Source organism: Pelmatolapia mariae, linkage group LG15, assembly GCF_036321145.2.
Source record: "Pelmatolapia mariae isolate MD_Pm_ZW linkage group LG15, Pm_UMD_F_2, whole genome shotgun sequence".
Lineage (NCBI taxonomy): Eukaryota > Metazoa > Chordata > Actinopteri > Cichliformes > Cichlidae > Pelmatolapia > Pelmatolapia mariae.
Window position 1 is genome coordinate 18,301,154 of NC_086240.1, and position 27,338 is coordinate 18,328,491.

Consider the following 27,338-nt stretch of genomic DNA (forward strand, 5'->3'; position numbering starts at 1 on the left):
CAGGCCTGACAACAGGAGATGTATCACTCCTCTAACAGCTGTAGTCCCTCATTGTTCTGACACACACAACAAAACTATTGACTACACTACACACTAACAACACAAGATTTGCGCTAAACGTCGCAAATCTCTCACATCTCAAAACACCGCCGTCACTCCTACAACGTCCCCCCTTCCTAAACAAATGCCATGTTGCCATATTATCTTTTGATTGGTCGACATGGTACATTTTTTCCACCAATAGGAAAGGGTGGGTTTTTTTTTTGGTTTTGTGCTTTGGAGAGTGCTTTCGAGCGTTTTCCTTATAAAACGCCGTTTTTACCATTTCTTCCCGCAGTAAATATAAACAACAATAGTATTCAGGAAAAAAAAACATTGCATATATTTTTATCATAACTCTGGTTTTACGTAGCCTATCAAAAAAATTTAAAAACTGGTATAAAGTCCACACGTTTTTCCGTCAGTCCTGCTCACATCTCCAGTGGTTGTACATTGGTTGTCATTAAGGTGGCTTCACTCCACATCATATGGGAACTGGAGGAACCAGGTGAAAAAAAACTTGGAATAACAATGTTCTATATAACCTCTGTACTTCTTACTGTATACTTCTTACTGAATAATTAAAATATAGAGCAACATAATTAATTGTTAAAGATATAAAACAAGAATAAAAGCTAAACAGTGATTTGTCTTGTTGTTCTCAGGTAGGTATCAATTCAATTCAATTTTATTTATATAGCGCCAAATCACAACAGTCGCCTCACTACAATGGAGATTTTTTAGGGTGGTGATCTTTATCTTAACATGCATTGAAAATGGAGACATCGCCATGGCTGTGTTGTCTCCTTCACTCTTGGCCATTGGAGCTCCCATGCCTTTCATGGGCTTCTCCTTTGGATATCTGTTCTCTGGGATCTTCAGACTCAGCCATGCGTAAGTGGTTTTATTCAGTCACTGGTGGATATTGTTAGCAGTCATATGAGCCTTTCTGTACATATATATATATATATATATATATTACACATGTGAATTACTCTATCTGCCCTCAGGGAACAGAGGACTGTTTCTATGGAAACAGGCTGCCAGAATATCATGCGGGGCTCCACCATATTGAAGATTGCTTTCCCCCAGGAAGTGATAGGCAGTCTACATGGTGTTTCAGCTGTTGGAAGGGATGGTGCTCACCGTGACAACAGATTTCAGAGTTTACATGTTGACAAAGGTCTTTTACGTCTATTAACAGTATAACATTGTATTTTCACAAAGAGGTAATAGTTCAAATGTATTGTTCCATGCAGCGTTGTGTGTAGCAGGCAGGTTAGGACCCAAATGCAGGACTCTCAGGATAGACTGAACTTAACAACAGCTTTATTTAACACAAATAACTAATTACAAGGAACTTAAATGGCAGGAACTCTTGGATCCAAACACTGAACAAACACTAAAGGCTGTGTGTCCTGATCAAACAGGACACACAGCACACACAGGTGAAATGACAAGGTGCTTAGAGAGGCTGCAGAGATTGGAGCAGGCCAGGAAAAGGCCAAAACCACTAAACAAGCCTAAAGCATGATAATTACAGTTCATTTCGGCAAGGGAACAACCATCTACTGCAAGAAGACCTAAGCTCAATATCCTCCAAGGTGGGAGATGGGAGTAGACCTGTGAAGGAAGCTGAATATCCCACCAGTTACCCAGGCAACGTTGAGGCCCGACATGGATATCTGATCAGAGCAGGGTAAGGAGGTCATCTGCTCAACTGGGCCTAAAATCTCAAGATACGACCTCGAGACATCTCAAGAGCCTAAAATACCAAGTGCAGAGAGAAAGGATGGCAAGAGAGAGTCCCCAGCAAACACTGTATTGTTTCAGGGAATGAGCAGTAGACAGCTGTTCACAGGATTGGGGAAGCAGCTGAGCGAGCCTATTGTTGGCTCTGGTATATGGAGGAGGGGGGCTGGGCTAGAAGCCTTGAGGTTGTTTGTAGTGATTTGGCCACCACTGCTGACCTGCCATCAGGAGAATCAAAATAGTGAAGGTTGGGTATCATCTGGCAACATCAACTCCAGGCTGAAGACCATAATTGCTCTATAGTACCTACAGTTGTGGCATCCTGCGGTGTGTTAAGGAAGCTTGAACACTACATGAACAAACACACTGGTTCACACCTCTGAAATGGCACTTGCTGTGGTTCCTACATGCTTCCACTTTGCAACAATACTACTTAAGAGTTGATTGTGGAAACCTCTTCCTTCCTGGGAACACAGCGTGGTGATAAGGATGTTTAAAAGATGTGCACAAAGCTGCATCTGGTCAGTCGGCTGATCAATTTGTTTCATCAACTCACCTACACAAGGCAATTTGTAAAGGGCATAGCAGCCGTGGCAGTTTGTCTTGAAACAGCAATGGTAATCTCCATATTTTGACTTTCTTCTCAAAATAAATTTTTTACTTTATTCTCAGAATGATCACCAATATTTTTTTTTCTTAACATGGCCTTAAGACTCCGTCATACAGAGAGGACAAAAATTAGGACCAATAAAAACTGTGAAAAATCACAGCTTCATTTTCTGTTGGATTGGAGTTTCTTTGATAAGTGACTAAAAGATTGATCAGCTTTTAAAATAGTTGGCTGTATATCTTTTTGATGCATGCGTTTTAAAATTCAGTGACACTTATCTAAGTCACTGGGTGACTTACGAAGCTACAAACTCATTTACAATTTTTCTGTCAGGCAGCACGAACTGTCTCTTTTGAAAACTGAATTTTCCTGCTTGAACATGTCAAAATGTCTGCCGTTAAAAATCTCAAACTACCAATGAGATACTGAGAAAACAGTTTGACGCTTGTTCTTATTTTTCCATTCACACAAACACAATAAAAGAACAATCAAAGAATAAGTGTGATCATGTTTTGTCTACGCAGACGAATAACCAGACATTAGCATTTCATGTTTAACTACTAGATACTTTTGTGCCAGAGCTTGGTTTGTAATGAACCTGCCTCTAACCCACAGAGAATTACCAGCCTGCAGCTACTGGGGAGGAGCTGAAAGAGTCTACTGTATAACATCAATCAATGATGTGAATTCTCAGACAAGTAAATCCTAAAGCTGAAAAATGTGCTACTGAAGAGTTATTATAGCATACTGTAATCTGAAACTTGTAAATGTATTGGTGCTTTATAACTTAAGTTACTAATGACGACAATCCAGTTTTAATTAAAATTCTTTTATTAGTTAAGTCTATTGTCTTTCTACACCATACAAACACCCATTATAATTTTCACTGAAAATAAAATCCTCATGTACAAAAATCTACCCCCCACCCAAACTCTCATAGTACCAACAAGGGCCACTGGAATTACATTTAAAACAAAAGTCTGCAATCTGTACACAAAATCCCAAATAAAAACAAGTACAACGCTAATGAAAACCGCATTCTTTAAGCAAAACCACTGAAAGTAAATGTCGACTTGATCCTTGAGTTTTTGCCTCTTAAAATAATAAAGCCACCGCAAAAAACAAACAAAAAAAAAAAACAAACAAAAGTGGGATTCATTAAATTAATTTTTCTGTACAGCTGTTTAACTGATGCTGTACTTAATTATACACAATTGTTCTTGATAGAGAGCTGCCAAAGTTACATTAGAGTATTAAGCACAAATAGGTAAAAAAAAAAAAGTATTATATTCTGATGAAACAAAAGCACATGCAACCATCAGAAGTTATACAGCAGCAGCTGTGGGGTTCAGAAAACATGAGCAATAAGCACAGGAAATATGATCTCAAATTCTGCCACTGACCAGCAAAAGGTATCACAAAAGGATTAAGTGGTGACGTATCAAAAGCATCCTAGAGTTGAACAGAAATTCAAATCCCTGTTCAGAGTTTATTATAGTGGAGAGATTCATTTAACTGATGTAGATGCTGGCTCACACGGGCGTTTTGCGAGAAGAAACAAAGGTGGTGCATGTCCGCACCTGAAATTGAGCCACAGGGTGTTAACAGATACGCGTCCGGGCTTTCTTGACTAGTGAGGAAGAGGACAAACAGCATCGCTGTCCACAGAAGTTCTGTTCAAGAATGTTCTGGATTCAGAGAACACCTGTAAATGTGGGAAAATCAAGCAACAGTGACTTGAAAAGTCCAGACAGGAAAAAGCAAACCTTGCTCCGGGAAAACTCTTTCAAAAGAGAGTTTACAGGAGCTCCAGTGTGCCAGATCCTCCGAGCTGATTCTACTGATGAAAAAAGCCGTGTCTTGTGTTGACTCCCGATAACTTACACCCAGCCTTTAGCGCTGGCTGTCAGTAGAAGGAGAACGAGAGCGGGAGCGTGAACGCGAGCGGGATCGGGAGGCGGAGGCTCTCTGGGCAGGCGCGGGGGAGGGCGGGGTCGCTGATTTGCTCATCTTGGAGGAGCGCTTGGCGGGCTCCTTAGATTTGGAGGTTGGGGAGGATGCGCCGCCGGCAGGTGAGCCGCTACGGGAGCGGGAATGGTTGTGGGCTTTGGCAGGGCTGCGGGAGCGTCTTGGGGAGCGTGATGCAGAGCGACCACGGGAACGGGACCGCGAACGGGAGGAGCTCTCAGACCGTGAGCGACTTCTCGACCTGAAAGAGGGAAAAAAAATTACATCAGCTTCATATCAATATTCATAAAAGATTAGATAGATTATTAGCTTTTACTTAAATTAGCATTTTCAGTTTCATGAAAAAAGAAAACTAATCTCTTTGCAGTGCTCAAAGTGAAACCCAAACTAATTAAATCCGTCTCAAGGGAACCATTTTTACAGATCTATTTTACTGGGAATTGCCTTCATAACACGGTAATCAGAAACTAGTACAGTACTACATTCCACCAGTCTGTACATGGCAGAATTTGAAAACGAGGGTTTAACATTTAGTTCAGGTGCACTGAATGGTTAACCTAATGTCTCCTTAATTACTATCAAAACTCAAACATGTTTGACTTTCAACACATAAGCTGTTTTTCTTAATAAAAGCGTATGCAGTTCCTTGAAAGCAGCGCTGATTTGTTACAACTGGGTGAGTTCAGTTTGAAGCACACTTTAAAAAGAAAAGAAATAAAAGAAAAACAGGAAAAAAGTGAGTTCATCAGCCAAAAAAGACATCTTTCATAAATTCTGGCGTTATTTGAAGTGAACGGCTTTCCACAAACACACCTCTTCTTGGCAGCTTCGATGAGCTTGATTTTTCTGCCATTAATTTCCTTTCCAGAGAGTTTGTCAAGTGCATTTTTCAGGTCACTGTGAGAAGCAAACTCAACCACCCTGAAAACAAATAAGACACACTGTTAGTCAGAAACTCACTTTCCTTTTTTTATTATAAACAGACACTGGGCACCGGTTAATAGTCTCACCCTTCGTTGAGCTTGGGACGATGTGCGTCTGCGAAAGTCACCTCTCCAGCTTGCCTCATGAAATCTTTCAGGTCCTACACATGCAAACTTTGGTCAATTTACGGAGCGCCTCAGAACACAAGCACAGGCTGAGACACAAACAGGACTGAAGAGAGATGGTTAGATTCTCTGAGAGGACTACACAGACTACTGCAGATAAGGAGAATGAGTCCAAGAACCTCACAGTCTGTTCAGCTTGCAAGTGTTTCAACAATATAGAAAATTACAAAAACAATAGAGGAGAGGGGGGGGGGGAAAAAAAGAAGAGGGTTTCATAATTGCTAATTAAGGTCTAAGCCAATTGTGATTGGCGGATTACTTGCAGCAGCTTTGAGGTCCTTGGACACACCGCTCGTTAAAACTACAGAGAGATGAACACCATCTGCAAGAACTGCAGAGGCGCAGCCTGGGCAGCATTTGGCACTCAGAGCCCCATTTTCCTTGGGAAGGAGGGCACAGGGCTCCGCGCCGGGATCATCCCTGCCTCGGCACCCCACCTCAGTAAAGAGAGTGAACAGGGTGGAAGAGAGGAAACTACTACCTGAGAGCGAAACCCTTTGGGGTGGGCCGCAGGCTCTCCGAGCCCACCATAACCGGGAAAACAGCAGATTATATCCACGGGCACCTGGCAGGAATTCACACTCTCTCGCTCACGACGTGCGGGAACACCAGAGGGGGGAAGGGAGGGGGGGATATCGATCGAAGCCCCTCAAATTAACGAACCATCGATCAATACGCCACCACCATCACCATCGACTCTCGCTCTCTCCTCTGCTTTCTCTCTGCCAACCCTCTGTTTCCTCTCTCTCGCCCTCAACCACACATCAGGCGTTGCGAGCGAGCGAAGGGGGCCGCCAGCGCCTCTAGTGTGGAGCGAGCGCTCACATGACCAGCAGGCATCAACTAGGAGTAGGACAGACTGGCTGACACCACAGGCTCAACCCAGACAGAAGGACCCAGAAGGGGTTAACTCCACCATAAGCGAGCTCTTCCATATGACTGGCAAATAAAGGGGTGAAGAATTGGTTAAAATTTGAAAACAGGAACAAATTAAGTGTTTTGTTGCTGCTTCTGCTGCTCTTTGCATCACTAATGAACTGCATGATATGCAGATTAATCAGAGCAATCATTCTGAAAAAGAATAACTTGGGCTGACTGATATATAACAAGGTAAAACTGTTCGAACTGTTTTGATTTCAGTAACATAGTCTGTTTTTAGCAGCAATTCTAAAACTTCAATGTGTATTTTTGGAGGTAGACTGATGGAGGTGATAACATTTGTGTTCTGTTGCAGCTTTCAAAGGCTTGTCATGTTTTTTTTGCTTTTGTTCTGGTTTTTAAAAGAAGCTTGAGCCAATACTAACCTGCCAGCTGACTCGAGAGGACAAGTTCTCCACAATCAGGCGGTTCTCGGTGCGCATTGGAGGAGGGTTACGACTGGAAATAGAAAGATATAAAAGAATCAATTGAGCAATAACAGTGTAGGGCTGATACAGACTTTACCCAGAGTCTAAGAGATCTCATTAGCAAACTGTCATTACAAGGCTAACTCATGTTAAAGAGCTTTCGAGATCAGCGAAGACAAGACTTGTGGTGCATGTTAATCGTGGCTATGAACATTTCCAGCTCGCAGGCCATTAAACTGCTGCAATAATCTGACGACTGACCTCTCACCAAATAACAGAAGCTGTTCACAAAGCGTGCTTGCTGAGGTTTTGTGTGCATCCATTCTTCTTTTTTGGAATGAAATTAAAGGGAACTTGCATGGCATCTTAAAAAGGGGAGCTGTTACCTCCGGCTGTTCTGGGAGCCGCGGCCGTAGCGATCAGAGAAACGTCCCCCTCCGCCGCCGCCACCGCGTCCGCGGCCACCGCGCAGACGCACGCGAGCATGCTCAATGGTCACCCTGATGTATCAAGCATTAAAAATATATTTTATTATGGCAACAAATAGGAAACGAGTCCTTTTATTCACAAAGGAAATTCATTACCTTTCATTGCACAGCTCTTTGCCATCAAGCTCATAAACAGCATCTTCTGCATCTCTGGGGTCGTCAAACTCCTGCGGACCAAGCACACAACACCTTTTACATCCACAGTTCTTAATGTTTATCCTTTTCATCACCAATAATGTGTCCTGTTTTTAATACTTTACTGAAACATTTAATGACTAATCAAATAGCTTTTAATACCAAAAGAATGGTAACGAATAACATCACTCTTTTAGAAAAGTGTAAAAATTCATCACACGCATTACTCAAAATTGGTCTCTGGTCTGAGCGGTAAAGTGATTCAATCCACCTCCAACCCTTCCAAGTGTTGCAATGTGGACTTTTCTGTCCTTCTAGAGAGGAAATATTAATGTTGCATAAGTGGACACAAATCAGAGCAAATGAGACCAAATTGTGTTCAAGGACATGAAAATAGGGGAAACTCTATTAGATTAGACGTTGTGGCTAATGCCAGGATTTTTCAGTAGGTATTACCTTGTCTAATCAAATCTATGGATTTTCCTTCCATATCTGCAGATTTCTTTAATGAAAGTGTTTTATTATTTCAATAAAAAGAGACCCCACTGATAGATGTAGATTTTGTGATAGATATAGCCATGTTCGGTTTATTCTAATGTGGATTTTAACTTGTAATGAAATAATCTACAAAATTTTAGAAATCTGATTAAAACCCCTGAAAATTCATCTTAAATTCAAGCACGTGTTGTCAAATCTTAGTTAAAATTTGATTAAAATTAATAACACTACTTCAAGAATGACACCTCCTGGTGGTTCTAGAGTTAAATGTCCATCCTTACATGACTAGAGTGTGTCCGTCTTCGGATGGCTGCTTGCAACAGGATGATGCTGCATGTCAAAAAGCTCAAACCATCTAAAACAGCTCTTTTAACCTGACAATGAGACCATGACTGTACTCCTCAATCCAGCAGACCTCAATCCAATACAGGACCTTTGGGATGTTCTCATCATCATCACCCAGCAAATCTGCAGCAACTGTGTGATGCTGTCAACGTCGATATGGAGCAAAATCTCTGAGAAATCTGTTAGTCCAGGCCATTTAATAAGTAGAATAAACTGTTAAAATCATAACGTCATTACAACGTTGGTGATTTTTCATTGGGGGAAGGCCAAATCCTCTTTAGGGGGTGCCATAACATTTTTAATGCAGGAAAAAACTCTAACAAAATCTTTCCAGATGCAAGTCTCGACACTCGGCAGCCATCTTGTAACGCTCCCAGGTCCTTATTTGGGTAGGTATTTAGAAGCATGCAAAATACCTTTATTTCAATGGTCACCTTGAAATATATACAAAACCGCTTAAAGTCGAGCTTTGTTCCACCTCGAAATTTAGGATTTTTTTATTATGAAATTTCCGATTTAAAAAAAAATGCATATATTTTGAATTCCTTTCTTTATGACTGTGGTATGCAGAAAACGCTCCAAGTATATGAACGAGTCTCGATTTGGCCCTGATTTGCTGGTGGGTATTTCACCAAACAAGAAGTAGGCCGTAAAAATGAAACCATGATGATTCCCTGCGGCAGCCTGCTTCAAAACACCACGTCAGGTCTGTAAAATAAAGTATGGAGTCTAAATTTAACTGCAGAGCTGTGCATGGCGCTCAGAGTACATTTAAATACCTTTCAGCCATCCTGACCTACTTTCGCTCGGTGACTCACCACAAAGCCGAATCCTCTCTTCAGGTCGATATCGCGGATGCGGCCGTATCCTTTGAAAAACCTCTCCACATCCTTCTCTCTGGCCGAGGGGCTCAGCCGGCCGATGAAAATACGACATCCGCTCATGATTTGGTCACGTTTAATTAGCTACAAGCAGAACACTTGCGTTAGTTTTTAAGGATTTAGCTAACACAGCTTCAGAGGAATACAAATGACCTACTTATGTGCCTCAGCCTGTGGCCCGCTTTCGCAACGATAGCCTGTCAACCGTCGGTCCAAAGATAACTAAATACCCAGATAATATCAAGTAATGACACCCGTCTGTAATGTAGATATAATAAATTCCAGTCGATGTACACGTACCTTTAAGAGGACTGCAGCAGCAGTTGTTTTTACTGACTGGCGACAGTGAGCCTCAACTCCAGAATAAAACAAAATGGAACCTCAGCTGTCTCCGGGAGTTTGGGAGGAGGGAGGGGGGGTACATCCCGCGTGACCAGTGACGCAGCCTGACACTGCAGAACTCGAAAAAAGCCGAAGTGCTGGGAGAACGTCTACGGAGATGACGTCACAAATCCGACTCATGTAGTTTTGGAGTCTGACCACTAGGTGTCACTCGGCAACTATATAGAAAACATTTAAAACCAATTTTCTCATTTTGAGCATTATGTCTACGGTTTAATTAGGCTGTTTGGCATAATACTAGTAGAGCAGCAGGACAAAGGATCATAACAATAAAGCGCAAGTTGCAATAATTTTTACAGAAATCAAGCAGAAAACAAAACAAAAAAAACAGGTAATAAGAAAGCAATACCACACCTTTAAAGGAGGATAGGCTTCTCAGGTTTCAATCAACCACAGCAGACAACACACATAGATCAAAACAAACCACGATAACCTTTAACCATGAGTTTTTTTTCCATCTCCCATCAGTTAAACGTTTAAATTTTATTTCTACTGATTTGGAGGAGATGCAATACCACCCAAAACTGAGCTGCTAGGTAATGCAAAAATATATATGATCAATATGGATAGATCGGAATAATTTTTTAATACTGAATGATTCCTTTAGCTTTAATTATAATTCAGCTGAAAAACTAAAAGAAGCAGTTCTGCCACAGCCTGTGAATTAAATTTGGACATTAAATGGAGAGGCAAAAGTGAAGTAAAATGATGCTTAAAGCTAAACAAGATTTCCATCTTGATTATCTTGTTTTAATAATTGCAGGAAGCTAGACTTGTATTTAAATAAAAATCGGATTCACTGCACAGCCCTGTTAGGCTTAAAAATATCAGATGGTACTAGGAAATCTGCTTGTGCATTCATTCAGACTGGAGCTGGCCATCCATGTGCAAAACGAGATTCAGGTCTTCCATTTTCCAGTCCAAAGGAAAATGAATCATGTTCCGAGTAACACAAGCGGATACACATTGCACTGGAAATGTCTTGACATGACAATGTGATCAATATTTTCCTGGAAGTGCATAAATTTGGCAAAACAGAGGAGGTCCAGCACAATGTGGTAATGAATAAGAGACAGGTCACTTTACACATTCAAAAGAAAGCTTTAATTAGAAAGTTATATACACACTGTAAAATTAAATTAAACTTTATACAAATATTAAATTACTATCTTCACACCCACTGCCATGTACAGAGGAAAAACCAAAGCTGAAAGCATTGAAACAAACAAAAATCCAGATGTTTTTCAAACTGGGAAGCAACACTGTACAACAGTGCTTCTGAATGCAAATGAATTCAATTTTTGCCCCTTTACCATGATTTTTTTAATGCCTTGTAACAAAAGAGAAAGCCAAGGGCAAATAAAACATAGGTGCTTAAAGGATCACCATCATCATCATCATCATCATCATCACAGTAGCTGGAAAAGCTAGGGGAGGACAGAGAAGGATGGACATTCATTTAGTCGTGTCCACAACAAAAGTAAACTCATTGATACATATACAGACAGTTTTATGCATAGAATAGAAAAGAATAGAGTAAGGCCATTGGGAAAACAGAACATGTTGCAGTATTGTGGCGCAACCAATGCAGAGGCTTAAGATTATACATCAAAAAAAAAAAAAGAAAGAAAAAAAATTTACAAGTCTAAGGCAACATCTGTTTGCATTAATAATGTAGCCATTGACGTGACAAACGAATGCCAAAATAAAACTGAGAATAGAAATTCAGACAGGTTGCTGTGTTATTGTATTTTTTTCCCAGGCAGTTAAGCTTATAAAGTAGCTCTGAGGATCCATCCCAGTCATGCTGTTGTCAGGGTGACCAGCTCAACCCCCAAAGCTTTTCAAGTGGCAACGAAAACAGAGGATGACTTCTCACAGAATAACACGATTCTCTCTTAAGCTTGCACTTGGCATTCAAGGGGTGAGTGAGTACATGTGACAGGGTGCTGTATATATTTATATTTATAACAAAACTCTTATTTACTTCACTGCAACCAGTTGCAGTTTGTGTCAATAATGCACGAAAGTGGAGAGTCCTTAGTTCAGTGTGAAGATGGGCATGAGCCAGTTCCTCTGAGGAGGCCTGTGTTTTACAGCCATTCAGCAGAACATAATAACTATTCTAGCTTGAGAGCGAATGAATAATACACACATTGTGTTGTGGACTCGACGCCCGAAGTGAAGCTGGTTTGTTCATGTGACTTATTCAATGCTGGGAGGGATGTTTTCCTATGGTGACTGACGGGGACATTGTGAAGCCAGCCTCGGATCAGAAGGGAGGCAAATCAGGAAATGGCTGTATCAAGGCCTAACCAATAAGAGGACATGTCCTCTGTGGCCTCGCTGGCACATAAACATACACGCACAGACACGCACTCAAAATCAAGCAACTTAAAGCAAACCGAGCCACACGCCACGCAATAAATACGATGGGAAGAAATTAAATTTTACTCATGTGCCCAATCACCTTGTTTAACAACAACAATAACAGCTCACTCTTAAGCTCAGATAAAATGTTGCATTTTGTTTTTCTTTCCCTGTACAGCTAAGATGTGTAGCGAAGTTGTGGATCCAAAACACCAATTAATCCCACTCATGCGACAGAAGGAGCAGCTTCCAGATGCCGGGTGCAGCGAGCAACAGAACAAAAAAGAAAAAAGAAAAAAAGAAGCAGATCTTTTTATAGTTGTGATTTGGTGAAGTGGTTGTCACTCCTACTTATCCACACGTTAGACGCCAACCGGATGCACAGATAAGCAGACAGTCAGAGAGGAGGCTTCATGCTTCATTCAGAATAGGCCGCCGTGCCGTGACAGCAAACAACTGAAAACCACATGCAGCATTCACAAGGAACTCAGGCATCACTCACAACTTTTCAAGTATGGTGGGAAGACTGAGTGCCAACAGCATCAGGAGTGAAAATCACACCTTTTTTTTCCTTTTCTTCTTGTTCTTTTTTTTTTGTATCCGCAGTTGTGTCAGATGCACCTGGCGTGTCTCGATTGTTGTAGCCTTCTCTGAAGAAGCCTCTTTTAGCAATGTTAATATAGAGAAATACATCTGGGTAGAGGCAAGTGTATGGTAATACATAGCCTATAGTACACAACCTTGACTCAGGTATGTTTTTTACTCATATACACAGGATCTACAGGATTTAACTTGAACTGGCACCACTCTGCTTGTCTGGCTTGTCTTTAGTCTGATCCAGCAGGTGGGTCCTGTGGTGCTCCGTAATTGCCTTACAGTGCAATATGGGTATTGGTTGTCAGCTTTGCTCTGCATGTCTAGCAATGGCAGAAGAGGCTGCGATAGGGAAAGGGCACAGTTCTAGTCTTTTCTCTGCTGGCTGCAGTGGGGCGGGTTCAGGGAAGAAGGTTGACAGCCACAGTCAGTTCTGGCCAGCAGCGTGAGAAAGGGAAAGAGGAGCTCTGCTGCTGATGCTGATAGCAGGCCAGCAGGCTTCATGCTTCCTTCAACAGGGGAATATCTGTAGAAGAAGAGAAGAGTCATATGACAAATGACCAATACCTTTAGGGTCATTCTTAGTGCAGTCCTCAACCCATCACACTTAAAATACATTACATCAAAGTTTATATTGAGTTTTATTCATTTGTCATTTTTGGTCTTGTCTACTCTTGTCCTTGATGTGCACTTTACATGTTCTATCGAAAATAAAATCCATGTACATATTACACAGGCGTCACACTGGCTACTTTTTAATGCTATCCTCTATAAAAAACAAAGAAAAAAGGAAAAAAAAATCAGTTATTTAAATTTACAAACTTAATCCAATGCAGAGTGGTTGAGTTTTTAATCTAAAGTGCTCCTCTGTCTTTATTCAGAATCTTAGCTGTAACTTAGTCTATGGAATATATAGGAACACAGTTAGACCAATGCAGCTACAACTTAAAAATCAGAGAAAAATGAGCAGACTGCATCGTCTTACCATCACAAAAATCATCTGTTGAGGTGACAGAAAGTAGGCTGTGCTGGTCGCTGCTGTCAGAGTCTCTACGGAGAGGTAGGGGACCTGCGCATGCACCCCCAGGGTGCTCTGTAATCCATGATGATGAAGAGGAGGAAGAGGGAGCCTGGTGAACCAACACCGTCTCTGCATGACGGCGGGAGGAGAAGGATGAAGAGGAGGAGGTGGATGGGAGACAGAAGTCTAAGTCTCTGTGGTGGCGGGTTCTCCTGGAGCTTTGACCTCCTGTGGCTCCCTGAGGAAGCCCCTCAGAGAGCACAATAGGAACTCGAGACTCTGGGGGGACTGGAGGCGGCGGTGAAGAAGGAGGAGGAAGAGGACCGGAAGCGCCACACGGTCCACTGCTTCCATATACTGCCTCTTCATAGGAGGGCAGGGTCACCTGGACACCCTCCACCATGATGGAGCTGGCTTGGCCCGACACGCCCTGCTCCCTCCTGATAAACAGACATGAAGAAAGAATGAAAAGTGTGAACCAGATGAATCACCAAACCAAGTCCATGTTCAAGCTGAAAGTCATGCACGTTGTATATTGCAGTAGAACCTCTAAAGTGATTACTGATTAGTGTTGACTGTGCAATTTCTTTACAGCAGGCTACACTAAACCCTTGAGACCACTAAACAATCAGGAATAGTGTTAATGATCATTAGATCAAACCCTGCTGTCCTTTTTATCACAGAGCCACAGCACAGCTGGTTAGTTACGCAGATGGCATTAACTCATAACATAGGCTATGTTTCATTACTAAGGAATTCAAGAAATGCTAACCGGCGCAACTAGTCAAACATAAAAATTTTATGATTCGAGCCAACCAAAACTTCTGAATGCTGGGTGTGTCACAGAAAGATTGTGTTAATTTATGGCACAGAGGTTAAGCTTTCGAAAGTTTCCATGTAAGACAAAAAGACTGATATGATATATTTATATATTTTGAAGAAACAAAACACAAACAGAGCCACACAGAGGCTGAAAAGTCTTTACCAGGCTGTAAAATGTGACTAAATCTAAAGGCTGATGTCATTTCAAGTAATCACACTTTACTGGCCTATTTTATTGATGTTTTCGGAGGAAGAGGAGCAACTTCCCTGAAACCAGCTTTACAATGGAGCCCATTAAGAAGAGATGAGCGACTATGTTTTGCAACAAGGATATGAACAGAATTTATTCAATTGTCTTAGAAAATACCCTCTAAAATGTTACATAAGGTCCTGAAATTTATGAAACCACAACTAAAAATGCCTTCAGTCGATTGAGAAACTACATGACTGCGTAGAAGTGGAGTTTTTGTTATCAGCAACATATCCAACTAATTTTTTATCGCGAAGTATCTGCTGGTGTGAGACTGCAGTAAAGTTTATAAGTTTATGTGTCTTACCTGTTGTGATGAATAGACTTGAGCTTTGGTTGTACAAGAACAAACAGCACCACTAAAAGCAGGACGAATGCCACAGAGCCGGCTGTGGATATCACAATAGACAGAGCAGGTGTACCCAGTGGAGAACTCGGTTCCTTCTCTGAAAGGGCAAAACAAGACGTAGAGGAAGTGAGAATGTGATCTGCTGATTTTAACATATCTGCAACTGGTTATGCATGCTCATGAACAGAGATATAACAGCTAACAGAGATTAGCTGAGATGGCAGACCTTCTGTGAGTCGGCAGCTAATCTGCATGGGACGGTCCCACTCGCCATTCCGACAGGTGAGGAACTTGTACTCTCCCTTCAGAGCGTAACCCTCGTCGCAGAAGTACTCGATGACGGTGCCTTCGATCAGAGGGCTGCAGTGAGTCGGGTGACAACGGTAGCCCCCGTTTTCTGGTTCGGTAGGGGGTGAACATACTGGAGAGAGAGACAGGCAATAGAGATTTTACGTTTGTTGTTGAAAATGTGTTCACTGTTATTTACTACATGTGTACTTATTTAATTCCTTTGGCTTGAGTTCTCAGAATTAAGCTGAATTTTCCAAAGAGGTCTGACACTTCAGATTTGGTACAGCCATGTCTCTTATGAGCACGTGATCAATGTTAGAAGTAATAAAAGTTGCCTTATAGGGAAGACATTAAGAGTAAATAAACTATAAAATACAAATATGTATGACAGCAATACAAATATCCATACACATCCTCCCAGACTACCCCTGCCTACATCAGCGCATACGCGATATTAAAAAATAATTTGCATGTTTTATCAGTATAAAGAAAAGTGGCTTTCTTATGTGCAAAATCAGCTAAAAATGTGGATTTTGACCACAAAATGGACAGTACGCTACATGAAGTCGCATTAAAAACACTAAATTGCATTGCTTGTCTGCTTTATCACAGGTATATTTGCATTTTTGAAGCTTATTTACCATTGTTTTTGATGCAGCGTAGCAGTTGTTGGGACCAGGTTCCAGAAGTGGTACACACGATGGATCTGGATCCAGACTCGGCGATGTATCCAGACTCGCAGCCATACACTAACACAGTGCCAGGTGGGAAAGGCCCCTGGTTGGATTCAGTCTGGTTCAGCAGGTATCCGTGCTGCACACCAGGTGGGTGCTGACAACCTGAAGATAGAGAAACAAGTCAAAGAAATAATTATTAGTGGGCTGTTTAAAGTTGTCAGTGGAGAAACTCTTCTGAGCAAGACATAAACATGATCTGAGAACTCTTCCCCTCACTTACTTAAGGAACTACCAGCTGCAGGCCAGCATCCAATTTGGGATCTTGATCCATATAAAGCGATTATAAATTATGTAACTAAATGAAGCTGAGACTCCTTCTGGAAATAATGTACGTCTTAAGGATCAATTCATGTAGAATTTTCCAATTTATAGGGCTTACAAGGAAACAGGAAGTGTTTGACTGAGAAGTTGCTCGGTTATCTGAAGAATAATTTACCATTATTGTGCCAAATTTATGAATTAAACAGTTTGTGTTCTGTCCGACTCCATCAAAGTTTAACAGGGAACCATTTTCCGTTGACTAAAATTTTAGTGGTAGATTAATGGTGCTGGAATATAGTGCCGTCCTTTCATTACTCTGACATAAACTGCATCTTGGTCTCCCCTGCAGGCGACTGCCACAGGGTCAAACAACTTTTCAGAGGGAGCCTCTGTCAAATTGACAGGTTGAGCTTATAATTAAAGCTCTGTGGTAAGAGAGAAGCACTGTATCAACATGACAAGTTAGGTGGAGACAGCCGTGCTGTGCATCTTAGAGAATACCTCAAGAGCCTACAGTGGATTAAAATGTCACAAGGAGCTTCATACAGATCTAATTTCTCTTGATTATTTGCTGTTCATTAAACCGTTTTCAGCCCACGCTAACATTGGTTCTATCTGTCTGGCGGAGAGACAGAGTCTTTAGCGAGGCTCATTTACTCCGTGCTAATGACAGACTTGAAGCTCTAAGCCAGCCAATAAACACAAGATGAGTCAGAAGACCTAAAGTTAATCGAGCTTTGATCCACCTTCCTGTGCTCCATATATCACACATACATACTGCAGTGATACGGCAACTGCTCTTTGCGTCTGTGCGACTGTTTAATCACAGTGTTAGAGTGAATTTGTGCTGCACTCCCACTGCCATGTTAATACACGCAGGCAACAAAAGCTGTTACTGGCAAGAGCAGAGCCTGTAAATCCAGCCGATCTGACATCAACATTGCAACACCTGTGTAAATTGAGACAGCAGGAGACTGACTTTGCTTTCGGTAAGACTGACTGAAAAAAGATATGTAGATCATACACAGACATCTTTATTACCACCCATGTGACCCATTTGGGAGGAGGTCGGGCTTGGCTTCAGTGGAAGCCAAGTATTTTTCCAATAAACACTTAAACCCCTTTGGGCAATAATGTATAAATTAATTTTGTCATAATAAGTGAAGGATTTTTTTTTTGTCTTTTAATCCGTACATCATATCTGTCTGATTTATTGATTTGAATTATACACTGTGTTGTGGCTTTTCTTACTAACAAGTAAAATTAAACACTCAACACAAAAACATTAATAATGCCATCAGCACTAATGACCATATGGCTCATTATTTAATCCCTGGTCTAAGTATTTATAAAATCATATTAGCAATGGTCTAATGCAGTGCTTTATCACTTGTTTGACATAAACAAACACACCAACACCGCAAACAGGCACTTTGTCTTGCCTCTTGTGTGTGTGAGTGGTGTGTGTGTGTGTGTATGTGTATGTGTATGTGTGTGTGTGTATAGAGATTGAAAGAGAGACTATTTCCACAGCAGTGCCTCGAACATCCTCTAATCTCCGGAGAGAAATGCCGCTCTAAGCTGGCAGCACAAGATTAAATGCAAACACTCTAAATGTGCGAGTGCCTACTCATACACAACAAACATGCGCACACACACACACACACACACACACACACACACACACACACACACACACACACACACACACACACACACACACACAAAAACAAAGTCAACACCCAGAAACAAGGCACACCCTGAGCTCGTGGGTGTGTGTGTTTTGAGCAGAACAAAACATGCAGTTACCATAACATTATTGTAGGTATATTCTAAAATTATAAATACAGTTTTAGATATAAAATTGAAGATAATGAGGTCGACATTAAACCCTCTTTACTTCCAAATCATCTAATTTTATCAGCAGAAGCTAGCAATTATTTTTCATTATGGCTTAATCTCAAGATAACCATTGTTATTATCTTGAATAACTAACTATTTAGAGCATAGCACCCTGAAAAATGCTGATTAAAGTTTCCCAAAAGGACAGATGATATCACCAGATTAGCAGCTGCATCCTGTCAAGTGTCCAAAACCAAAGTCAAAGATGATGTAAGACAAAGAAACACACAAATGTTTCACATTTGGTTTTACTGAAACGTCTCATTTGGTTTTACATTCATTTCCTTGATTGCTTATTTTTTTTAATCAAATACTAATTAAGCTCTAGTTAGCTTCTATAGTACACAGATTTAATACAGAACACACATCTCAAAATGTAATTAGATGATCCATCCTGAATCTCAAGTTCAAAAACATGATTACAGCAGCTACCTAAATTAAAATCTACAATCCCGTAAACAGACACAAACACATTGGCTTTGATAGGCAGGATCTGTAAAGAGATATTTAAAGAGCTGCCTTAATATACTGAAAGAGATTACCAGTAATAACCAGACTTTAACAATGAGTTGGAGTTTCCTTACAAGAAATGCCAAGCTTTGTGTGTTAAAGTAGTATCAAGTGTTCACACTCACACACAGTCACGCTTTCTCCTACACATACAAACACTGTCTGCACTTATTTCAGGATGCCATTTGACACCATGACTCAGTCCCTGAACTGCCTGTGGGTGATTAAAGGACCTCTGAGTAAAGGATGGTAGTAACAGAGGTGGTAAGGTGATGAATTAATGACCCTGGGCTGAAAGGCAGCAGGGAACAAAAAAAGGGATTGAGGGGGCATTTTGGGGCAACAGCCTTTAGCCACTGTTTTGATCTTTTGTGGTGCATTGCAAGGCAGTCAATAGCAGTGCAGAAGACAGATCAGTGGTAATTGCATTCATCCTTTTGTTCTTTTGAATGTTTTCTTATCTGCAGGACTGCTTCAGATACAAATGCATGAGCATATTAATGTAAGTTGAGTTAATGCTATTCTTAGACAAAGACAGATTAAAAAAAAGATGCATAATGCCAATACCTTAAACCTATTACAACAAAGGCTTCCTCTGTTCTCTCTCTTTATTCTATAGTAATGAGTTCAGACTGCATACTGTATTTAAATGTGCTGCTTGATAAAAAATAATGAGCCGAGAAACACAGAAGAGACCAGAGAATCTGGCTTTATCTCAAATCATGTATAACACTTGTGAGTGCAGAATGAGAGGCTCGCTCTTCTTGTAACTTTAAGCACATACACTTTTGTTTATGTTGTTGGTAAGTCAACAAGGCTGCTGCATGATCATGGTGTTAGCTGACAGAGCAGTAAGAAACTGTTCCAATGACAGGCTTACATTGTTCAGGTCACACAGTTTACTGAAGTCAGGCCAGTCTGAATGAACCCCGTAGGCAATGAAATGCATGGCAATGTGGGAACTTCTGCTCCATTAAGAAGCCCAGCAAACTAAGTGCTTTCAGTCAAGGCAGGAAAAACCTGAACTGCATATGAGCTCTGTGAGAGTTCCATTATTGGAGTTTTTCATTTGCATCTGCTACACCAAGACTAGCATTCACAAAGAAAATCAGTGACAAGCCTTTGCTTGTCACGACAGAAACAGCCCAGAATATTTTTACAAACTGCAGAGGAGCACAGTGTGGTTCCCTGTACTATTGTAAGGATGATTTAAACAGCATCAGATACTTCTATTATCTACCCAGATTGAACAACACAAGTAGGAATTTGTGGAAAAGACTGTAAATGTATCTTTTTTTCAATATGTCAGCTTTGGTCTCAGGCAGGTTCTCGTATAAAGCTTAAAGACAAAACTATTAAAACGGTGCTATGAAATTACTTAGCTGTTCAAGTGATAATAAAAGTAATTCTGTGTTGCATTATAGTGCTAACATGGATTCAGGTATGGGTAAAATACACACACACACACACACACACACACACACACACACACACGCTTTTTCCCTTACTGGATCCTTTGGGAATAGAGAAACTCAAATGGATGACAGCTTAAAAAGTGAAAATGATGAAAAAGATCTGGAAAATAAAGAAACGTCAAAAGGAAGTGGAGCAGTGAAGAAATTTGACTTAAACCCATACCCTCATGGGACTGTACTTGTCAAAACTAGTTTGAGCCTACCTGAGGGTCAAATATATAATTATATTCAACTGCAAAAAGAGCACAGATGGGGAAAAGAAGTACTTCTGAAAATTACCAAAGAAGACAGAGGTGACGTTTAGAAGCGGTAAAGAAAATAACAAGAAGCAGTAAAATCGAAAAATACTGACAGGAATATGCACTCATCATTACATAAACAGAACGGGAGGAGAAGGGAGGAAGAGCGAGAGAAGGAAGAGCGCAGAAATACGTCATTACCATGGAACATGATGGCTCTGAGCAATCACAATCCACAATGAGACATGTTGCGGCAGGTAAGCGTCAACTAACAGTCGGAAGTGTGAGGGAGAGGCTCTGCACTAGAGCAATGGGGAGATGAGTCTTCAGTTCATACCACACTGTGGATCGGACAAGCAAAAATGGATAGAGGCTGTTAAAGGAAAGTATAAACACTCGTTTGGTGCCCAGAGATGGTGCAGTGGTAAAGATAATGTATAACCTTGCTGTTTCCCCGTTTTCCATCAGCCTCTCAGCCTAAATTGAATACTAGCTTTGAAAGCACACACTAGGAAAAATGATTAAAGCACTAAGCAATGCCAGAGTGGATTTCAGCACACCACGTTTTGTGCTTATGAAGAAGGGAATGAGTCACAGTTAAACACAAGCTGTTCTCTCGCTGGTCTGATGTTAAGAGTTTGCTCAAGAGAGCAGGTTTTTGAGAAATGTCGAAAAACAACAATGACTAAAGGAGAGTCACAAGTGCCTTGTGAAAGCCAGTGGAAGGAACAAGTGTAAAAAGCACACTTACAGAAATAAAAAAAAAATACATTTGTACATTTGTACAAATACATTTGTGTTTAAGGATGTGGCCAACAGATTATCCCCTACTTGCCTTCATTATCCACTGAAGACCCCAGCAGTATTATGCTCCAACATTTACCATATTGAGTTAAATAAAACAGACATATGAAAAGGTTAAATTATTAGAATAAATCTGGGAACGCAGTTGTAAGCTAACGAAAGAGCTTGGTTGCTAAAAGGTTGGGGAAACATTTGGGAGGACTGGGCCCACACAGGGCACCCGTGAGGCTGATTGCTAATCCCAACATTCAGCGCCTTAAGGCTATGCTCTAGGAGACTAAGACCACGGGGGGCGTTAATATCGCCTGCCTTGCTCTAAAGTGTCGGACTGGCTGTGAATATCTCCCTTTTCCCATCTGTTACTGATGGTAGTCAGTCTGCTAAGAGCTGGAGGGGGTGGGGAATGGATTGAGGAAAACAGAAGTGGGAAAAAGGGTTTGAGCCCTCTTTGCCCCAGCAAATTAAATTTCTAATTATCCTCCATTACAAGCTGGGTGTGCTCTAAAGCAAATCAGATACTGATGACTTCTGTAGCCAACTGTCTGGTTGTTCTATGCAACAATGGGCCATAAAAGAGGGTGTGTTTTCCAGTGTGCATGTTTAAGTGTGTCAGGGAGCGAGGGAATTTGTGTGCATGGATATATGCTATGGGGAGGGGGGGCCGTGCATTGGATTAAGCTCAAAACCGAGGGGATGATGATGCTCTCTTTGGCTGTGTAAATATGTTTTTGTTCATTTTTTGGCCTCCCTCCAAGTCCTCTGTTGTTTTTGTTTTTGACAACATTGCTGTCATTTTTGGGATGGGTGTTTTTTTGTTTTTCGCCACGTTCCCCTGTCTCTCCTGCTAATCCATGGGATTTTTAGCCAAGCTGTTGTTATTAGAGTACAGTACAGTACACCAGAGCCCGTATTGAGGGTAGCATTGGAAAGAATTAGTGGTCTCGCCAACTCATTTCTACCATTGGTAAAATCTGGTATGATTCATTTTAAATATCTAAAAAGAATAAAAATTTGACAGTGTGGTCACTGTGACAGGTCTAACAAAAGTAAAAATATTACTAAAATGATTACTGACAGAAAACTGGTCAGTAAAAGTTTTGACTTTACCAAATTTGGTATTTCTAAAAGATTTTTCCTGGTTTAAAATGGATCTCATAAACATGACTGGTCTGCACATAATTACATCAATTAGTCTAGGGTGCCTTACGCAACAGAAGTCTGTGTATTTTCCTGGCATTTTTGGCCATTTGCTAATCAAATGTATTCCATGCTTCAGTAAATTAAACTCCACTTAAAAAGGTCAAAACATTTTCAGCGTCTTGGTTATTTTCATCTGGTGGGAGGATAATACGTCTTTAGTGGTTTCCACGTGTTGGGAAAAACCCTAGTATTGTGAAGTCCTGACAGTGAAAGCATTTCATAATTTGGTCATGTAGGCACGAAACTAGAAGTTATTAGATGAGTCATTGCTTCTGCATAATGTGACACAACATCCTACGTGTAATAGTTATTCTTTCACACACTCAAGCAAAGCAGAGAGACATCTCACACAGTATACAGTGACACAACGAGTACGCTGACCTAGGTGGGTGATATGTAACATCCGATGCTTGTTATGTGAGTGACAGATAATAGCAGTGTCCTGTTGTACTAAAAACCCTGATACACTGAAACACACAGTCCTACTCAAATCATACTCCACTTAGAATATGTAAAGGCTGGGCTTAAAGAGAAAGAAAGAGCACAAAAAATGAAAAAGAAAAAGTTAGTGGAAATGAAACTTGAAACAAAAGAAAAAAATATTTAAAAAAACAGTGAACTTCTATTACTGTAGCATTGGAATAAATTCCAAACACAGCTGAAATCTAAAAGCATGAAACACATTTTTTTTAAAGTGCTGCTGATCAGTGTCTTGAGCTTTAACTGGAAGATGGAAGAACTTAAGAAAGGAGGGAGGTGGAGGATGAAGAAAAGGGAGGTGATGGTGCCTTTATACAATAGCCTGAGTACTCACAAATACAAGCAGTCTACTCACTATGTAAGCAGAGGTTGCAGGTATATCACAAGGTGTCTTGCACATACATTTTATCTCTGTGGTGAGAGCTGTCCAAGCTAACATTTGTCCAGAACTAGATCAGAGTTATCCTCGCCTCAAAGGCTTTGATTGTGATTATAGTAACGAGCGTTGCTATTGTTAGCTCAAGAAAACTGTGGGTTGCAGCGCTGTCTATTTGTTTCCCTCTGAAGAGACTCCAGCTCCACTATAATCGACGACAGCATCATCTTCACTACTTCTGTTATCAACCCTATTGCTGATAAAAACTAAAGCTACTTTTGGCTGAATCTCATAAGACACGCGCACGTCTATTTTTAGCTGGTGGCCAATCCTAAGTTGGATAAGGGGTTGGATGTGTAAATATCAATCAGAATCTGAATTTTTACTCCCTATGTATAAACACAGCTTCCCCCGACCCCCATCCCCTGATCCAGCATCAGTCAGGCTATACTTGTTTTTCTCCAAGGCCAACCACTATTGGTTATCTACACTGCTGCCAAAGCCAACGTTGTCATTTGTAGGGTAAACAGGAAACTTGCCAGAAAACATGAGTCAAACAGCTGCCAGCCTCCAAAGGAGCATTTTGCAGAAAACTTCCAGTCGCCACATCTCTTCCTGCAGCTGCACCCCAGAGCAACTAACCCACGCTGCATCGCCTCTAAGCAGGTAGAGGCATCCTCCCCCTCCACACCCATTACCCCCCTGCTGTTGCAATGCATTTAGCAAGCCACGTGTGCTGCCAATACATCCCATTGTTCCTGCTCATTGAGGGATGGGGCACAGTGACAGATTTAAGCAGCGTGCCTCTGAATAGGGCAACAGACAACTTTGCATCTAAAGGGTTAAATATGCATGAGAGGCCAAGGCGACTAAGGGTAAGGGCAAGGGGGAGTACCCCTATTGTGTGACCTCAACATACAGACACACACTCACTCTCAGCCTCCATGTAACAGATGGGAGGATGTTAGAGGAGGCGAACAGTGAGCTCCCCCTTCGCTCTGCTGTTACCCTCATTGCTGAGGACAGCTGGGAGGCAGACATTCCTTCTTCTCAGCTTTCAGAGGAAAACAAAAGAGTGTGTGGGACCCCTCCTACATACACGTGCATGTGTTCAGACACACACACACACACACACACACACACAACCCCCCCCCCCCTAACCAAAGCAGTGTCAGTGCAACTGTGGGTTGATCATATTTCAACAGTGTGAGCTTAACAGCCTGAAGAGGTATGAATGCTGAGCCCGGAACATTTGTTGAAGGTGAAAGTCAGGGTGAAATCACCAACCCTGCTCACCAGAGCTGGCATGCTGGTGTTTTAATAGTAGCAGAGCCACTGCTGAGAGCAGTGTACGAGATATAATAGCAAAGAAATGTTATATAAAACTCGTGCTCGTGACATAAGCTCAATCTGCAGCTGGCTGCTCTTTTCTGGCCAACTCATCCTTTCAGTCCTGCGTGAGTTGTTTCATTAACAGGTTCACTGCAAAAGCACAGGACACAAGTTTATTACAGACAACACACTGGCTAGAGCTAGAGATGTCCAACATATGGCCAAAGGGTTCAGTGTATTCCACTGAACGGCTTTGTAATCTGAGACATACTGACAAAACTGCACTTATTTTTATTAAGAGATTTCAGGGTGTTTTGTGAATGAATGGCTCATTAAATCTCAGTGGTTTCACAAGTAACTTATACATCTTTTCAATGAAAGGAAGGGATTTTTTAATGCACTCATTTTACTTGTCTGGCTCCTCTGAGATCAAATTGCACCGTGTTGACCCATGAACTAAAATGAGTTTGACACCTCTGGGCTAGAGGGAAAGCACGAAAAAATGGAGCAGTCGTATTGCAGAGCACTGGAAGACTTAGCAAGAACAATAAATGTTTACTTCTGTTATGTCAACATCGGGTAATACAGGATTATGGTATCCTATACCTGTCAAAAAGAGAAAGGCAGGGAATACAGAAACAATGTTACCCACACTCAGACAATGCAGTCACTGTTGCAGCCTCGCTTTTACCACCAACGTAATGAAGTCCAACTGGACGAAGACAGAGCAACTGCTTGAGCAAGTCACCAAGAGGGTGGACAAATGGCATCAAGCATGAGTGTGTGTAACCTCTTAACACTTGCAGCCTGCTCTGCTGATAGAAGTGGTATGCTGTTTGTTGTCCATGTGTGCCTCACATTTTTTGTAACAGTTGGCCCATATACTTAACATACTTAGCTGACAATACAGTGTTTCATATTTCCTCAGCATAAAACCTTAAACTGTTACCAAACACTCTTAATAACAAGCTAAGAACGTCAAAGGATGTCTGTGGCAAATCTAAGAAGAAACACTGCAAGTCTGTTTACTCTGCTGTAACGATCAGTTAATTTTCCCATAAGGTTTCCCCGGGAACAATCCAGACACTTTCTGATAGACTATTTACTGTAAAGCCTGATCCATTTATACCCTTTGTTTGTTCTGTGTATAGCAGAGGCAACCTTATCTCCTAATCAGAGATACAACTGTTACAAAGAAACAGCAGCCAGCACTTTAAATTCACATATTAGCAAGCAATGAATTGTGTTCAGTATGTCAGAGGCTAAATATTTCAGAAACTGCATACACATCAGGGGCAATATAAACTTGATAATGACATCTCCACTTACTGTCAGTCCTACTGAATAGAGTAATAAAGCAAAGATGTTCCTGCCTGTATTCAACACAGACAAAAATGATTCACGACCAAAAAATACCAGGCTCGTATGAAACAGCGATAAATACAAAATGATTCCAGTCTAGTCTTTAGTTTTAAATTGATTTCTTTGGTCAAACATCCCTGATGGAAAACACTGAATATAAAATGATGTATTTCTAAGAATATAGAAACATAATAGCTTGAAAAAAAGGGTAAAAACGACAATACATAGTTTCAAGCAAGAAACACAGGTTGATTTTATTATTAGTAAGTGGTCCAGAAAGAGAAGTAGAGATAACTATTGTATCATCATGAGGCAATTACAAAGTACGGTTTATACTGCTGGGTAGACCTAAAACATAGCCATTTATGGACATGAACACGGTTATAAAACTTACAGCCTGAATGGCCCTGCGGCCAGGAGGGCAACTTTACCCACACTACGTTTTAGCTCTGTGAATGAGAGCACAAAGAGGAAGCACAAAACAATGAACAACAAAAAAGTCATTTACTTACACAAACAATAGAATAATTGTTCTTATTTAGGAGTTAGCCAAGCCTCCAGTCATTAAGAGTGTCACAAGTTTCTAGTTATTTTAAAATGTGCCAAATACATTATCAAAACTAAAGTGTGGGACTCCAGCGCAGCGACATGACCAACTAGTAATAATAACTTCAGCCTACATATGCAAACCCAAGCTGTTCAATTTAAACATATTTAGCAAATTCATTGCATGAAAACGAGGAGCCAAACACCACATAATTTCTAAATCTAGGTGTGTTGGCTCACACTTTGTCAGACAAAATAAGCAATTTAAAAGACATTTCTTGACTCTGATAGATGGAAGACACCTATACAAATAGATATGCAAATACAAAAATATGATATTCAGGATATACACAAGCCGGCTTCCCGTAAATGCTAACACAATTATCCAAATGGATTCCAGGGTAGCATATACAAACACTTCCACCATTTGGCTGCTGTTTGTCACAGAGAGCTGTTTACAAATTACGTAATAAGCACAGAGGGCATTAGAGTGGACCTAAGCCAACTGACCACGAAATATCTCAACACTCCAACTAATGGGCTGTTTAAAGTTTGAGCGATGACACAAGACAAAAGAAAAGAAAAAAAAAACATGAAATAATGAGAAATAGACAGGAAATGCTGATTGGTAATTGGGACATTCTCCTGCGACCACAGCCAAGTTTCGTACAATGTATTCACTGCAAAGTCAGTAGCCGTGTCAAGAGGGTGAGACTAAGGGGATGTGCTTTATGTGAGAACCCATTTCAGGCCTGCAAAACAGTAACCACAAATAATACTGAAGCGTTTTCAATACTGAAAGCATTTGCAAAATCAAGCGATGGTATTTCTCTGATTTCTCTGT

General features: G+C 40.9%; 2 protein-coding genes across 5 annotated transcripts in view; both read right to left on the reverse strand.

Moving 5' to 3' along the window:
• Positions 1–3,211: 3,211 nt before the first annotated feature.
• Positions 3,212–9,581, reverse strand: srsf5b (serine and arginine rich splicing factor 5b). 3 transcript variants are annotated; one of them, XM_063494978.1, is made up of 9 exons: positions 9,472–9,556; positions 9,329–9,393; positions 9,109–9,255; positions 7,409–7,479; positions 7,211–7,324; positions 6,783–6,855; positions 5,380–5,453; positions 5,183–5,290; positions 3,212–4,610 (listed from the first exon to the last, which is right to left on the reverse strand). In XM_063494978.1, exons 3-9 carry the CDS (start codon positions 9,232–9,234, stop codon positions 4,295–4,297), a joined length of 882 nt encoding a protein of 293 aa, XP_063351048.1. In that variant the 5' UTR covers positions 9,235–9,255; positions 9,329–9,393; positions 9,472–9,556; the 3' UTR covers positions 3,212–4,294. The 3 variants fall into 3 exon arrangements, 2 of the variants coding, with proteins under 2 accessions (XP_063351048.1, XP_063351047.1); XM_063494977.1 differs by lacking the exon at positions 9,329–9,393 and having other exon boundaries at positions 9,472–9,581; XR_010096331.1 differs by lacking the exons at positions 3,212–4,610; positions 9,329–9,393 and having other exon boundaries at positions 5,245–5,290; positions 5,380–6,417; positions 9,472–9,581.
• Positions 9,582–10,669: 1,088 nt separating this feature from the next.
• susd6 (sushi domain containing 6) overlaps positions 10,670–27,338 on the reverse strand; it is a 31,383-nt gene continuing 14,714 nt past the window's right edge. For both annotated transcript variants that reach the window (XM_063494879.1, XM_063494880.1), the window contains exons 3-7: positions 15,912–16,109; positions 15,206–15,400; positions 14,938–15,076; positions 13,523–13,998; positions 10,670–13,063 (exon numbers count right to left, since the gene is read on the reverse strand). In XM_063494879.1, the coding sequence (XP_063350949.1) occupies positions 13,038–13,063; positions 13,523–13,998; positions 14,938–15,076; positions 15,206–15,400; positions 15,912–16,109 (1,034 nt within the window). In that variant the 3' untranslated portion in view covers positions 10,670–13,037. The remainder of the gene's footprint in view (positions 13,064–13,522; positions 13,999–14,937; positions 15,077–15,205; positions 15,401–15,911; positions 16,110–27,338) is intronic.